Raw genomic sequence first — 13,865 nt, 5'->3', positions numbered from 1 at the left:
ACCAAGTCCTATCAAAGCGAGTGCAGCAATGAGCAGCAAGAGGCCAGCTCTGTCACCACTTTGAAGGGAATCAAAAAATTATCTTTCTCTATTCGGAGAATTGCTACTTACTAAGTGGTGTAAACAATGAGTAACTTTACCAAAGCCAGGTATGAATGAAAAAGCCAAAACCCCACTATTGATAGTCTGCATTCAGTAATGGAACATTACAATCCCACACATGTCTACTTAGAAGTAAGTTTAATGGGTTCTTACTCCCAGTGAGTATAGGATTGCAGCCTAAATGAAGAGAGGGTCCATAAGATTTGCCTGTTTTATTTGAATTATAGAAACACAATTTTGTTTGCGGATTTGGCCTTTGTTCAGGCTTAAATTTCCGAAGAACTGAAAAAGGAGAGACAAATGATAACAGTTTCTTTGGCTTAAAGTGTTTTAAAATAAATAACTCCAAGCACGGACAAACCCACACACAATTAAACAAGGTTTTTTAATTTAATTCTAAATAAAAGAGATAAGAAATAATAAATCTTCAATAAAATATATAAAATTGTACAAGGCATCCCTTTCAAAGGGATTTTAATATACTGGGGGTGAAAGGGTAGAACTGAGCTAATGGATAAGGTTCACAACACAGCTTGTAGCGGGGCAAAAACAAAACAAAACTCCAAAACAAATCGTGTGGCCCTTTTTCTTTTATAAACATGCCAAAAATACATCTTTGAGAAGTCCTGTCTTCAACAGTCTGCATCCTCTATAGACACTTTACCATGAAGTTTAGCAATAGTAATAATAAAATAATTAGAATAATAAAAATGGGTTATTATAGTACCAAGTACACTAAACAGAACTCTTCCAGCCTGAAAACAATATTAAAAGCCTGGGAAGGTGAGTCCTGTATTTAGAGTCAGTGGCACTATGTAGTTCCCATAAGTTGGTTGGTTTGTCTGGATCTATGGGTGTTTCAAGAAACATTTAAGCACAAATTCATTTCTATAAGCTAATAATGGTTAAAACACAGAATATTGCAATAAAAACAAAACAACTTTGCAACACGGTTTTGATAGTCTCTCTGCACATGAATGCAGACATGTACACACACACATGCACACACACACACTTCTGAAAAGCAACACCTCTTTTCTTCATACCTCTATTTTGTCCCCCCACTCCTGATATCGTTCCAAAAGTCAAGTACTTGACTGTAAGTGGCAATTCTGAAGCAAACCAGGGGAGAACGGGATCAGGACAGAACTCTTCTCAAGCTCTCGGCCTGCCTTCTTGGCCACTGCATACATACAAACCCCTTATTTGATGTCTTATAAACAAGAATAAACTGCAGACTAAGGATGAATAAAATTATCATTGGCATTAATCCTTTGCATAGTAGGTCCCTTTATCTGGATCAATCCCATTTATTCCAACGGAACTACTCTAGGTCAAATATTTGCAGACTGCCTTGCTGCCCAGCCTTCTGCATTCAAGATACTCCAACTGCCTACACGTCCATTTAAGGCCTAGACTGCAACATAGAACCCAACCAGAAATGCAGAAACTAACTCCTTGCCTCTACTTGAAAGTCTGCTTGGTCTTAGAAATAAAATCCACGTTTATATCTAAATTTCCCCCACCAAGTCAAACAACACATGGGAACGTACCTACAGCCACATTTAAATGTGGAGTAAGCGCCGCTGAACAGAGTGGGACTTACTTCTGAGTAAACATGCATAGGATCAAGCTGCAGCTTTCTCGCCTTAAAGAATGAACTGCTCCTATTTTGAAAAACAAAACGTGGTTTGACACCCCACTGCAAACATCGCGGGGAAACAGAAATGCTGTGAAAATGCATGATTTAAGTATTGATTCCTTTCCCGCCCCGCCCCCATGTGCAGTATATAAACAAACTATATTACTTTAAGCATGTATGTTAAAAAAAACCCCAACCCTTCTCTTTCAGGATCAGATTCTAAGTGTTGAGATCACACCTGGCTGGTTCCCCAGCCTGCAGAATACAGGCTCTGCTTATTGTTTCAAACTCCTATAAACTTGATAAGGCACATACAAACATGCAGAAAAATGACCAGTAATTGGCTTTTGTACTGCACTCTTGAACTGGGCAAGATCCACCAGAAAGTCTCTGATTGCGCCGCTGCTTTGCTTTCTGATCTTCTTACGATAAATGGTACATGCTATATCCGACGGGAGTAGCATAGAGTCCTACAGGTGGGATGGGAAGCACAGGTCTGTGAAAGGGATAAGATGCTCCATAGAGTGAGGCCGCCTGGATAGGGGAGTTGATGGGGAAAGGAAGGCTAAAGCCAGATGGCAACATGGGCTTGGCTGCCATTTTCAACTTCTCCAGCTCTGCTTCCTGCAGTCTCTTTGCCTTGGCCCTCCGGTTTTGGAACCAGATTTTGACCTGGGTCTCTGTGAGGTTCAGCGAGCTTGAAAACTCAGCCCTTTCGGCAATGGAGAGGTATTGCTTCTGGCGGAATTTGCGCTCCAAAGCCAACAGTTGGGAAGTGGTGAAAGGTGTCCGGGGCTTCCGGTTGGTCTTGTGCTTCCTTAGCGTACAGGCTGTGGGACTCAGGTGTCCTGGAAAGGAAAACAAAGATCAGTTACCAAAGCTGGGAGCAGGGGAGGGGGGAGTAGATGATCACTGCCAAATGTCGCAGCAAAAGCAGCTTCTTCTCTCCTTTTCAGCGTATGGTAAAAGGTAAAGGGACCCCTGACCATTAGGTCCAGTTGTGGCCGACTCTGGGGTTGCGGCACTCATCTTGCTTGATTGGCAGAGGGAGCCGGCGTGCAGCTTCTGGGTCATGTGGCCAGCATGACTAAGCCACTTCTGGCGAACCAGAGCAGCACACGGAAATGCCATTTACCTTCCCGCCGGAGCGGTACCTATTTATCTACTTGCACATGATGTGCTTTCAAACTGCTAGGTTAGCAGGAGCAGGGACCGAAGAACGGGAGCTCACCCCGTCACGCGGATTCGAACCGCCGACCTTCTGATCGGCAAGTCCTAGGCTCTGTGGTTTAACCCACAGCGCCACCCGTGTCCCTTCAGGGTATGCATGGGGTATAAATGATAATAGCAGTACAATCCTAGCCATGTCTACTCAGAGGCAAGTCCTGTTTAAATCAATGGCTCTAACTCTTATGTACATGGGGCGAGGGCCGCATGCTAATAGTTTTTAAAAATTATGATGACGATGGTAGCAAGCAGAATAGTCCATTACTGGCTGTACAAAGGCAACCAGGCCCAATTGTACCACCTACCACCCAGACATCAAAACAGTAAGATAAGATAGTTGGCTTAAGAAGAATGCATGAGATTATGTTTATGTGAGGGCAAATATGAAAGAAAGCAGAACACAGGAAATTCTGACACACCAAGAAGGACCCCTTTTTTAAAATGGAAGATGGGAATGATACATTAAACTTTAAAAGGGATAGCCTATATTTCTGCTTATAATGTGGATGTTTGCAATCTGGCTATAGCAGACACATGTTGTTCTGTGAAACTACTGTGCCCCATATTTAAAAAATCTGATGCGGGATCAAAGCAATGAGCCATCTATTACATTTCTTTGTATGCTTTAAATCAGGCATGTCCAACTTTCAAGAGACTGATCTACTCCCACTATAAAAAAAACTGGCGGTGATCTACCCATTGGATTGACCAAAGTTGTTGAGTTTTTTGGGATAAATCTAAGATTTTTTGGGGGGGGGCACCTGAAGATCACAATCTACCTGTTGGCCATCCCTGCTTTAATTCATCTACACAATATATCCTAGTTCAGTTGTTGTTTTTTGAAGAGGGTTCTTTTTGTCTTCCTTGTTTGAAACCTTCAGCTCAGCTAATGTAATGAAGACAGTACACAGGGATCCCCCCCCCAAAAAAATAGTAGCCTGTTTGGAAACTATCCTAGCTATTTTGCACATAACCTAGCAGCAGATTTGGGTCTGCTATCAGGCATACACTTGACAGGAAGCCACACTTGATTGCAGGTGCCGGAGGAGACTACATGTACAATATAAGCATTTGTCATCTTCACATCTTACATTTTAAATTGTATGCTTAAAACATCTTGGGTGTACAGATAGAAAACAGAATAGAATACTCCTGATCTATTCCCCTCACTCAGTGAGGATCTTAGAATCCACCAAGCAAGTTTTAAACATATTTTAAAAGGGTTATTGCATGCTCTGCTATGCTCCACTCCTTGCACCAGTAGGAATCCAATGGGTATTTATTTCTGTAATTTCCAATAGATGGTTAAGGGTTCCCAAAAACCAGTTATTTAGTAATAGCAACAGCCACTTTCCCCATCTGCTGAAATAAGAAAACTAAAGAGGAGTAGACTTTTGCGTGAAAGGACTGTAAGCTCTGTTCTTGTACTGAAAACAAATCCCTGAGCCCAGATTGTTCTTTAATTCTAATTGTATGTCCTTAGCACTTGGTTCTGGCCAGCAGATCTAGTGAAAAACAAAGGAGATCTGATAAGCTCATGTCTGCTGTAAGGGATACAGAGATTTTAAGGTGAGCAGATGGAGGACTGTGAAGGTACACTGACAAGTCTCATATCCTTAACAACAGTCAACATGGCAACAATGTTGGCTCCAGTGTTCCCGAATGCTATAGGATGCGATTACAGTAATATTACAGCCCACCTGCATCCTCATATCACTGTCAGGCCTTTGCAGAACCTCATGGAGAGCTTTAACGAAAAATCTACAGCAAAGATACCATCTTACTGAAACAAGACTGTTGCCAAAACAGCTGGTCACCCTTCTTTTGTGCAACAATGCCCTCTATGTATGGTATCCTAGCGAAGAGTCCTACAAAAAGTCTAGGGCACCTGAAAACCTCTGGTCAGAAAATCAGGTGCATAACCTGCCCCCAATGTGCTCATCTTAGTAAGATCTGGAGAAGCAAGAACTTCTAGGGGCCCTTACTGAAGTGGGAAGTGGAACGTGTTACTAAAGGAAAGAGTTAGTAGTTGGCTCTGGGTTTTTTGATTTTTTAAAGTTTCATAAAGGATATAAATAAATGCATCCCCAGCCACTAGTTGTTATGATTTATCCAGCATGAATTACATATTTTATCAGAAAGTTTAGCTGAAGCTTTGCCTGAGGACACGGGAGTCCGACAAGGTTCCCCCCCTCTGTAACTGCGCTAATTGCCAAGCCTTTCATTGAAATCAATGGTAGACTTGTGATCTGGGAGCAAAGTCTTGACGGTTCTCCCCACCACCACCATTTTAGATCTCTGTATTCTAAGCCAGCAACAAAAAATGTAAAAGGAAGTCGACACACTGATTCAACATGTACTTTTTATGACATATGCTTATACACACACACACACACACACACACACACACATATGCAAACATCTGTAGCTAATAAAGGCAGTGGAATTTGTTTCATATCTTGTTCCATTACAACCCAAAGCCTGTAATTTACATAGTAATAGTCCCAACTCTTTTTAAAGCATAATTTACATTTCAGTAGCAGGACTTTCAGGGCTCAGCAAGGCTATGAGAAAAGCAAGGGAAAGGCATAAATAGGAATTGCCATCATCAGGATCCTAAGACTGTATTCGACATGAAATTAGCATATACTGTTATTGGGACTTGCAAGTACAGTACTTGTGATGAACATCACAATCTTAAAGAGACCACTTGCAAATTTACAGTATAATTCTATGTCTGTTCACTAAGCACTTTCCAATGGGACTTAGTCTTTAATAAGCTTGTTTAGGCTTTAGAAATTCAGAACAGTTTTGTGTGAAATATTGGTTTAAGAGGCAAACGCTGTCTAGAATAGAATTAAACCTAAGATTGTTTAAATAGCTGTGAATATTGTCACAGTAAGGATTTGGAAGGGATAATGTTTTGCTTCTGATTTTTTCTTTTTTTGGTTTTTTTAAAGGAGGTGATTTTTTTTAGGGGGTGAAAAATACAGTAAAGTTGAGCTTGGATATGCATTTATGTGTCAGGAAGCCCCATTTAAATCAATGGGGTTGATTCCTAAGTGTGTGCATGCATGCAGAGAATGGGTAGAGAGAGTAACTTCACTCACAGCTTTATCCCATGCTTATGTTAGGATCGTGCTGTAAATTAAGTTTTACCCAGATGCCCAAAGATAAGTGATTTGTAGCATGGTATTTAGGAATGACATTCATCGTTTACATAATGCAACAAGTGGGTTGTTATTGGAACATATTAAGAGAAGCATTCCGTCTTTCCCAAGCCCGCACTAATTAAAGCACATGTTGATTTGCTAATAACTGTCACTTATATTTGTAGCTGAACAAAGATCATGATTAGAAGGCTTATTTCTATAGGCACAACTAGATATTGCTCAGGAAAACAATACGCTCTCCTGAAGTTCAGGAATTGCTTTTTTGCAAACCGCATAATCTCTTTAAGGCGCCATGAAAACAAGTTTCAGTGACTCCCATGAGTATTATTCAGTTATACAGGAGCACGGAGTTTCATGGAAGCGTACCCCCAAATTAGTGTGCATAGGATTGCAGCTTTAATAAAGAAGGTTCTGTTAGGCTTGTATCCTTGGATCTAGATGTGAAGAAGGGCAGATTAAATGCCATTTGTTTTAAGTGGTAACAGGGAAAGCGCAGCTTTTCAATCTGATAATATTTGGAAAAATACTTTTCCAGATAATGGGTGCTCTTAACTTTTGCCTTTAACAGGAACTTTCAAAATACAGCATTACAGCTGCTGCATCAAGGGGGAGATGCCTATACTAAAATCTATTAAATTATAATAAAAAATGATCTCCTAACTATGCATACTGTCTGTACACCTAGAAAACCTTAATCCATTTCCCCTTTATTTCTGATGAATTTCCCCACTCCTCCTTGTCCTGTGGTGCAACAGTTTCAAAGATATTAATAATCTACACTGTTAACTTTACTATCAGCATACCCCTATACATTTATACAGGAATATATCATATTTTGTACTATAATATCTTATTTGTGCATTTTTTAAAACCCGCCATTCCTATTTCCTCTCCTTTTACTATTTTCTTGAAGTGACTTTCATTTTATTTTATTATCCAGGAAAGCTATACTCTCACTAGATAACTCCTATTTTTTATGCGGAAAATAAACAAGACCTGAGACACTGTCTAAAGCAATTTAGTATTTTTTTTTAATAGATGCTAAAGAATGGCAGTTCCACTATTCAGAAATCTCCTCTGGGATTTTTTTCACTCCCTTAACTTTTCTTCAGTCGGAAACGCATTCCATTGAAATTTCCATTGAAATCAGATGAACTATAACTTTTAAATGAAGTTGTCTTAAGATGAGAGTTGGATTCTTTTGATGAGTGTTCTCTTAACCCAAGTTGGCTTCATGTCCTGAAACCCAAAGGCAGGCAAAAGCACCACAGAAATGAAATAATTCTGTGGAAAGCTATAAACAAATACACTGAAATTCCAGTGGATACTTAAATATGCTTCGTTTTGATAAAACAAACCCACACTCACAAAACCCTTTGCCAGCTATTCGTATTTAGAATTACACAGTTTCTGATTGCTTAGAGAAACTGGTAAGAAGTCTGCGGCTGCAATCCTAACGCTACTTAACTGAGGATAAACTCCATAATATCAAGTCCTGCTGAATTCAGAGTGGACATGGTTAGGCTTGTACCGTCAATAATGATGCTATTCAGATTTTGAATAAACAGCAATTTTCTGGCCTTGGGGTGGCTGTGGTCAGTGTGTAATCCTATGCCAGTTTACTTGGGAGTTAAGTCTCACTTAACTCAGTGAGAATGACCTCTGAGCAAAGGTGTGCAGGATGAGGCAACAAGGCAAGGGAACGCAGAAAAGAAAAAGCTAGGCCTTGATTGCCTTTGGGGGGAACTTTACCAAATGCGAGCAGAGAAAAATCAGTGTAGAAACAGAGATGAGAACAACTCTTCCTTGCCACCCATTTCCCACCATCTGGGGGGGAAATATAGCATTCAGCTTAGCTGGAAGTAATCTGCATTAAAAGAAAGTGTGCGGTGGAAGTATTCAACACATTTGTTCTGCTACAAGTTTTTCGTGGGAGAGATCCCACTTTGTGGTGGATGAAATGAACTCTGGCCTATGAAAGCAAATGCCACAACAGACATTTAAGGTTCCATCAGGTTCTTTGTTCGTATTTCTATTAGTGGAATTTATTTCCAGTTAAGCAGACTTGCAACCAGAGTATCAATTTACTATTTTTCTGCTGCATACAAAATGTTTTCCGAGAGAGGAACAGCTTCTGGGGGGAAATAAAGGTGTTACTATCACCACAGTTACCCCTTTAGCATTAAAAGAAACACAGTACCTTCCATTATCAACACCACCACCCCAATATCCAAAGAATGAGATGAAGCAGAGGTGGGTTGCGATAAGGACAGATGTGTGCATACACTTGCAAAACAGTATCAAGAACTCTGTTATGAGCGTAAAGAGAAAATCGTAGAAAATGAAATAAAGATGGATCAAAGGCATTAAGAAAAGCCATGGTTGGGGGCGAGGGAGGAAGCCACACTTTCCAGACTCCAAACAGATTTCAGAACGTTTGTGGCAAGACTGACAAACAGAATAAGAGATCAAGATGAAAAAATATTTAAGGGAGATTGGAAATGTTTTGTTGACTGTATTTGGAAAATCACTGTAAGCATATTAAAAAGGTAACAGTAGCAGAGTAAATTCAGCAGTAACCATTATTGAGATATAAAACTGAGAAAATGAAAATATAGGGATTAATTAGAATATGTAATGGAAAAGAAGATAAGTGAACCATGGAAAGGATGGGGGAAAGTCAAATCTAAATGTGTAATTGGTATTTGGGTTATTATCAACTGTTTTAATGGCAAAAATTATAAATATAATATTAATAATAATAAAACAGGTTTCAGAACATTGGGAAACTGTCCAGAAATCTGTCCTAGGAAACTAGTGCTCCAAAACAATGTGGTTTGCAGAAACCTCCTTAAGCGAAGCGACCTTTGAAAGCCAAAGCGAGGGGGTTTGCTGTCACGGAGCGCATTTCCTCACAGCCTGGAAACTGGCGTCCAGGTTCAATGGAGCTGGCAGTTCCATTGACTAGTGAGGAAGAAACAAGAAGGTTGATCTTTCCCGCTTCTATCTTCCCCATTTATTCTGTCCCTGGGCTAAGTTTGGAGGCCCTACATGGGCCCCATTGAGAGAGGCGCGCAGTTAAGCGTAAAGAGAGAAAGCCCGAGGTGCGCGGAGGAGCCGGAGGCTGCCTGCTCCGGCTGCTGCAGGTGCACCAGGAAAGGCAACCGAGGGAGATTAGAAGAAACCACCGTCGATTCCCCGCCTTGCCAGGTTTTTGCCTACCGAGAAGACAGCGTGGGGGGGGGGTGAACTACTGCAAAAATTAAAATGACTGAACTAGGCGAGAGTCACTGAAAAGGCGTCGCGACAGAGAGATTCGACTGCGATCCATCATCCTGGGGGATGGGGGAAAACAGCCTAGACGCGGTAGCGCAAGACCATCTCCCTCTTGCCAACGGCAGCTGGAAGGAGGCATGACTAATGCGGCGAGGAGAGGGTCGCTGGCGCTGGAACAGCCGGCTCTCGAGGCGTCTCGGCCGCCGGAGGTTTTTTTTGGACAGTTCCGGGCGGGTCCAGCCTAAGGAAGATCGCGGCGGGAGCGCGCGGAATTCTTTGGTCATTCTTCTGTTCCTTACTGTACACGCAAACCAAATGAAGGCTTGGCCGCAAAAGCTGGCTATGGGGTTGAAAGGGCTCCCTCCTTGTTCACTGGAATCGGGCTTTCTGCTTCGCCCTGCAAAAGTGCCTTCCCGAGAGACTAGGTGGAGGGATCCGGCGCAGCGCGTCGCTCCCCTCCTGCTGCCCCAAAAGTTCGGCTCTGGCGGGAGCTCAGACTGCGGCGAAGCGGCTGGTCCCTCGACGGCCGGAGAAAGAGTCCTGCTAACTATTTCCTCCCTTCTACCCCCACCTCCATCCCACACCCCCCGAGGGATGTTTTCCCTCGCAACCCTCCCGACCCCGAGACTCACTTGGGGGAGGGGAGTATCTGCCGGCCTCCGGGATCCACGACGAGCCGTCCTCGGAGTTCTCGGATTTAACCGACGACGTCTCGAAGGTTTTTGTAAGCCCCCCGGGGCTGGCCGCTTCCCTGGCGCCGTGACCCGGCAAGAGCAGGTTCCTGGAAGTGCCCAAGCCCGCCCCGTCGAGGCCGCCGCCCGTCTCGCGAGGGGGCTTCTTGTCGGACATGAGCGCCTCGACGCTGAAAGGCAAGCTGGACACCTTGACGGGGCGCCGCTCCTCGGGCCCGGCGGCGGCGGGGCCCTCCTCGTCGGACGAGAACACCTCCTTCGCCTTCGACGGAGAAGACATCGCGGCGCAGCTTCGCGACGATCCCCGCCTCGAGAGCTGCTGCTGCTGCTGCTGCCGCCCGGCGTCCCCTTCGGCTGCTGCTGCTGCTGCTCCTCGATCTCCCGACCCCTCGATCTCTCGCGCTCGCTCCCGGACGCACTAGCTCGGCTCGCCGCAGCCCCGAATCAGCCGAGCAACTTTTTTTTCCTCCCCTTTTTTGGGAGACTTCTGGCCGTTTCCTCCTCTGGGAAGTTGAGTAAGCGCGGCTCGGCCAATGGGAGGCGCCTCCCGGCCGTGACGTCACGCGCTGACTCACGCCATTGGCTCCGGACGGGTCGGAGCGAAGGAGTTTTTTTCCCTCCTCCCCTCCCCCGCACTCTGCCTTCCTTTTAAATAAATTAGAAGTTAATGACACGGGCAGCGAGCGGAGCTGTGTGATTAGGGAGCTTTCCAGCGCTGTAACTTTGCCAAAACAGGAAAGTCAGCGGAGTAATTAGGGCCGATGATACGAAGAGGAAGCTCGGAGAGGGCAGATCCCACCCCCATCCTGCTCGCTCGCTCTCTGGAAAACTCCTGCCTTCCCGAAAGCGAAATCCGCCGGCCAGCAAGAGTCCTGGCCGGTGAGCCCTGGCAACCCAACGCTCAAGAGCGCACCGAGGCCCTGCGAAGGTCATCGACTTTTTATATAATACTCAGATTCTCCCGAAATAAAATACCAATGAATGCCCCCCGCGGGCCATCTTGCCTATTCCAGGGGCGCCAGCGTGGCGCGTTCAGGCAGCGATCGCCCATATATGCCTAAGGGGGCCCATCATCACCATCAATAAGATCTTCCTCCCAAGAAGGGGCATCGGGGGGCAGGGGGTGTCTTATAGGGACCCCAGAAAGGGTGGCAGCGAAGCGATGGCACGTTTCACTTCCAAGTTACAGAAGGGCGGCTGGGTGGGTGAAATGGACGTAGTGGTCAAGGTTCTGTGCGCGCCTTTATCGGTAAGGGAAGCGGCCTCCTTTCCAAGCGCCCCTCCAGAACATTGCAAATCATGCTGGAGTATAAACACGGGCGCAAGGAAGGTGCGCTCCCAAATTCAGAACGGGACAGATGACTTTTTATTTTGGGGAGTTGGAGACCTAGCGTTATTTTCCAGACAGGGCCTTTCAGAGCTCTACGACCAGTGCTTTGAACGAGGTAAACGGATAGTCCAGACCAGTTGAGTGAACCGGAGGGGAAGGGGTGGGGCAGGAGCATCAAAAGGTAGACCATTTGGGATTTAATCCGCTCCAATAAACTCCTCTGCACAACATCTCTAGACAGTCCTTTGGATGGATCGTATTAGCAGTAAGGGAGGACTCCTTTACTGCTTACTAACCTCTCCCTGCAGCTGTAAGTAGTCTATTATAAGAGAACAAATTAAATGCATTGGAGAGGGACCGATAAGTCCTCCCCCCGCCGCCAATGATTAAGTTAGTAATGTAAATTGCAGGCGCCTAACCCTTGATGACAAACAGATGCATCTTTAATAAGCCGGGAGCCTGACTCTGCACTCCTTGATCGGCCAGCGCATCAAACAGCCTCCAGGATGCCCGCGTATGTCCTCGTCCCACTTTTCGACTTCATCCCATTTAAGCCAACGAGGTGTGTTAATTTTAAAGTGACATTTCAATTGCCAGCCCGAGAAAAGCAAATCATTTTTATTTTTTTTTGCTTCGTAATTAATTTAATGTCGTAATGATAGCAGCTTAATTATCCGTTGGTAACTATTGTTGGTTATTAAAACGTGGAGGGGTGTGTGTGTGGGAACAGAAGTGTTAGACAGGCAGGATTACAGCTCGGCTGCTCGAGCGATCGAGAGTCTCAGGTAGCGTTGAAGAGGAATCTGATGGAGGAAAATCTATTCTCTAATTCTCCTCGCTCATCTTCTGCAATATTTACAACGACAATAAATCCCATTTACTTGCAATAGCATTTCTTTTCGAGTTCTGCTTTGGGAGGGGGGAGGTGCGTGTGCGTAAAACAAATGTAAGGCTGAAGTCTTCCCGTGTTCTTCACCCCCAGGGAGGAGAAACCGTGAAAAATACACAACTATTAACCCTTGATAGGCTTAACATAAAGAACCCTGACTTTATTGTCGTTTGTTTCTGCATCGCTGATGCTAGGAAAAGTTTATTCTACTTGTTTTTAAATGTTGTTGCTCTTTCCATGTTTGGAAGTGCAGGGTGAACTGAAGGATGGGTGGACGGGGACGGAGGATCTTTTCTTGCCTACCCCACCACTTTGTGTCCATCAGTCCATCACTTCCATTGGGACAGGCGGACACTGTACATCCTCTTCTCTAAAATCTGCTTTTAGCTCTCATTATTTTCCCGGCGTGATCGTTAATATTTCTTCTTAGAAATGATAGTTAGGTACCTTCAGCCAGGTACCAAGGATTACTGCTTCCGCCTTCATGAAAGGGGCTCTCCCGTCGAGGACTGCCGGAAGCTTTTAAGTGATTGTGTACGTGCATCTGCTGGGGGTACGAGAGACAGTCGCTCCGCTTTGAAAACCTATTCTATCCCTGCCACCTCCACTCTATTCCCACCGCAGAGTCGCTTCTAAAGGCGAAAGGAACGTTGTTTGGGGTGCAGCCCGCTTTCCAGTGAGACCATGATGGCATAGCTGTCAACGTTTCCCTTTTTTTAAGGGAAATTCCCTTATTCCGAATAGGATTCCTTGCAAGAAAAGGGAAACGTTGACAGCTATGCACGGCAATGTTGTAGCGATTGATTTGCAAGGTTCTGGGCTGCCCCTTTCGAATTCTTGAAGGGCCATACACGCAAAGGCACATCGACTTCCAGGGTCAAGAAGAAACGCGTGAAATATCGTAATCCTGCGTGCTCTTATTTTGGCGCGCATCTCACTGAACACAGTGGTACTTAATTCGAAGTAAACGTGCACGTCAATAGAAACCTCCCCTCATATGCAACCTGGAATTCGGAACCTCTGCACGCCTGCCCTTTATATTTAGTTCGAGTCGAATTTATTTTCGCGTTTGCAAGCCTAGGTCAGCGACTTGTGAATTCTCTTTTCCTCCCATTTTGGCGTTTGCACGTTTGCGAGTTGTTTACTTTTTATTTATTTATTGTGTGCCCCTCAAATAAGTACATGCATCCAGTTCTGCATCTCTCCAGCATGGTGTAGTGGTTAAGAGTGGTAGTCTTGTAATCTGGTCAACCGGGTTCGCGTCTCCGCTCCTCCACATGCAGCTGCTGGGTGACCTTGGGCCAGTCACACTTCTGTGAAGTCTCTCAGCCCCACTCACCTCACAGAGTGTTTGTTGTGGGGGAGGAAGGGAGAGGAGAATGTTAGCCGCTTTGAGACTCCTGAAGGGGAGTGAAAGGCGGGATATCAAATCCAAACTCTTCTTCTTCTTCTTCTTCTTCTTCTTCTTCTTCTTCTTCTTCTTCTTCTTCTTCTTCTTCTTCTTCTTCTTCTTCTTCTTCTTCTTCTTCTTCTT

The 13,865-nt window shown here is 44.5% G+C and overlaps 1 protein-coding gene across 1 annotated transcript; it reads right to left on the bottom strand.

The window, feature by feature from the left end:
* Nucleotides 1–468: 468 nt before the first annotated feature.
* On the bottom strand, nt 469–10,547 carry MSX2 (msh homeobox 2). The gene is made up of 2 exons (XM_081900137.1): nt 10,053–10,547; nt 469–2,592 (listed from the first exon to the last, which is right to left on the bottom strand). The coding sequence occupies exons 1-2, from the start codon at nt 10,390–10,392 to the stop codon at nt 2,168–2,170; spliced, it is 765 nt and encodes a 254-aa protein (XP_081756263.1). The 5' UTR covers nt 10,393–10,547; the 3' UTR covers nt 469–2,167.
* Between the last annotated feature and the right edge of the window lie 3,318 nt (nt 10,548–13,865).

Source organism: Podarcis melisellensis (assembly GCF_964234715.1).
Source record: "Podarcis melisellensis genome assembly, chromosome: 2".
NCBI classification, from domain to species: Eukaryota; Metazoa; Chordata; class Lepidosauria; order Squamata; family Lacertidae; genus Podarcis; species Podarcis melisellensis.
Note: the sequence above shows the minus strand (reverse complement) of the source record. Positions and strands in the feature narration are given on the sequence as shown.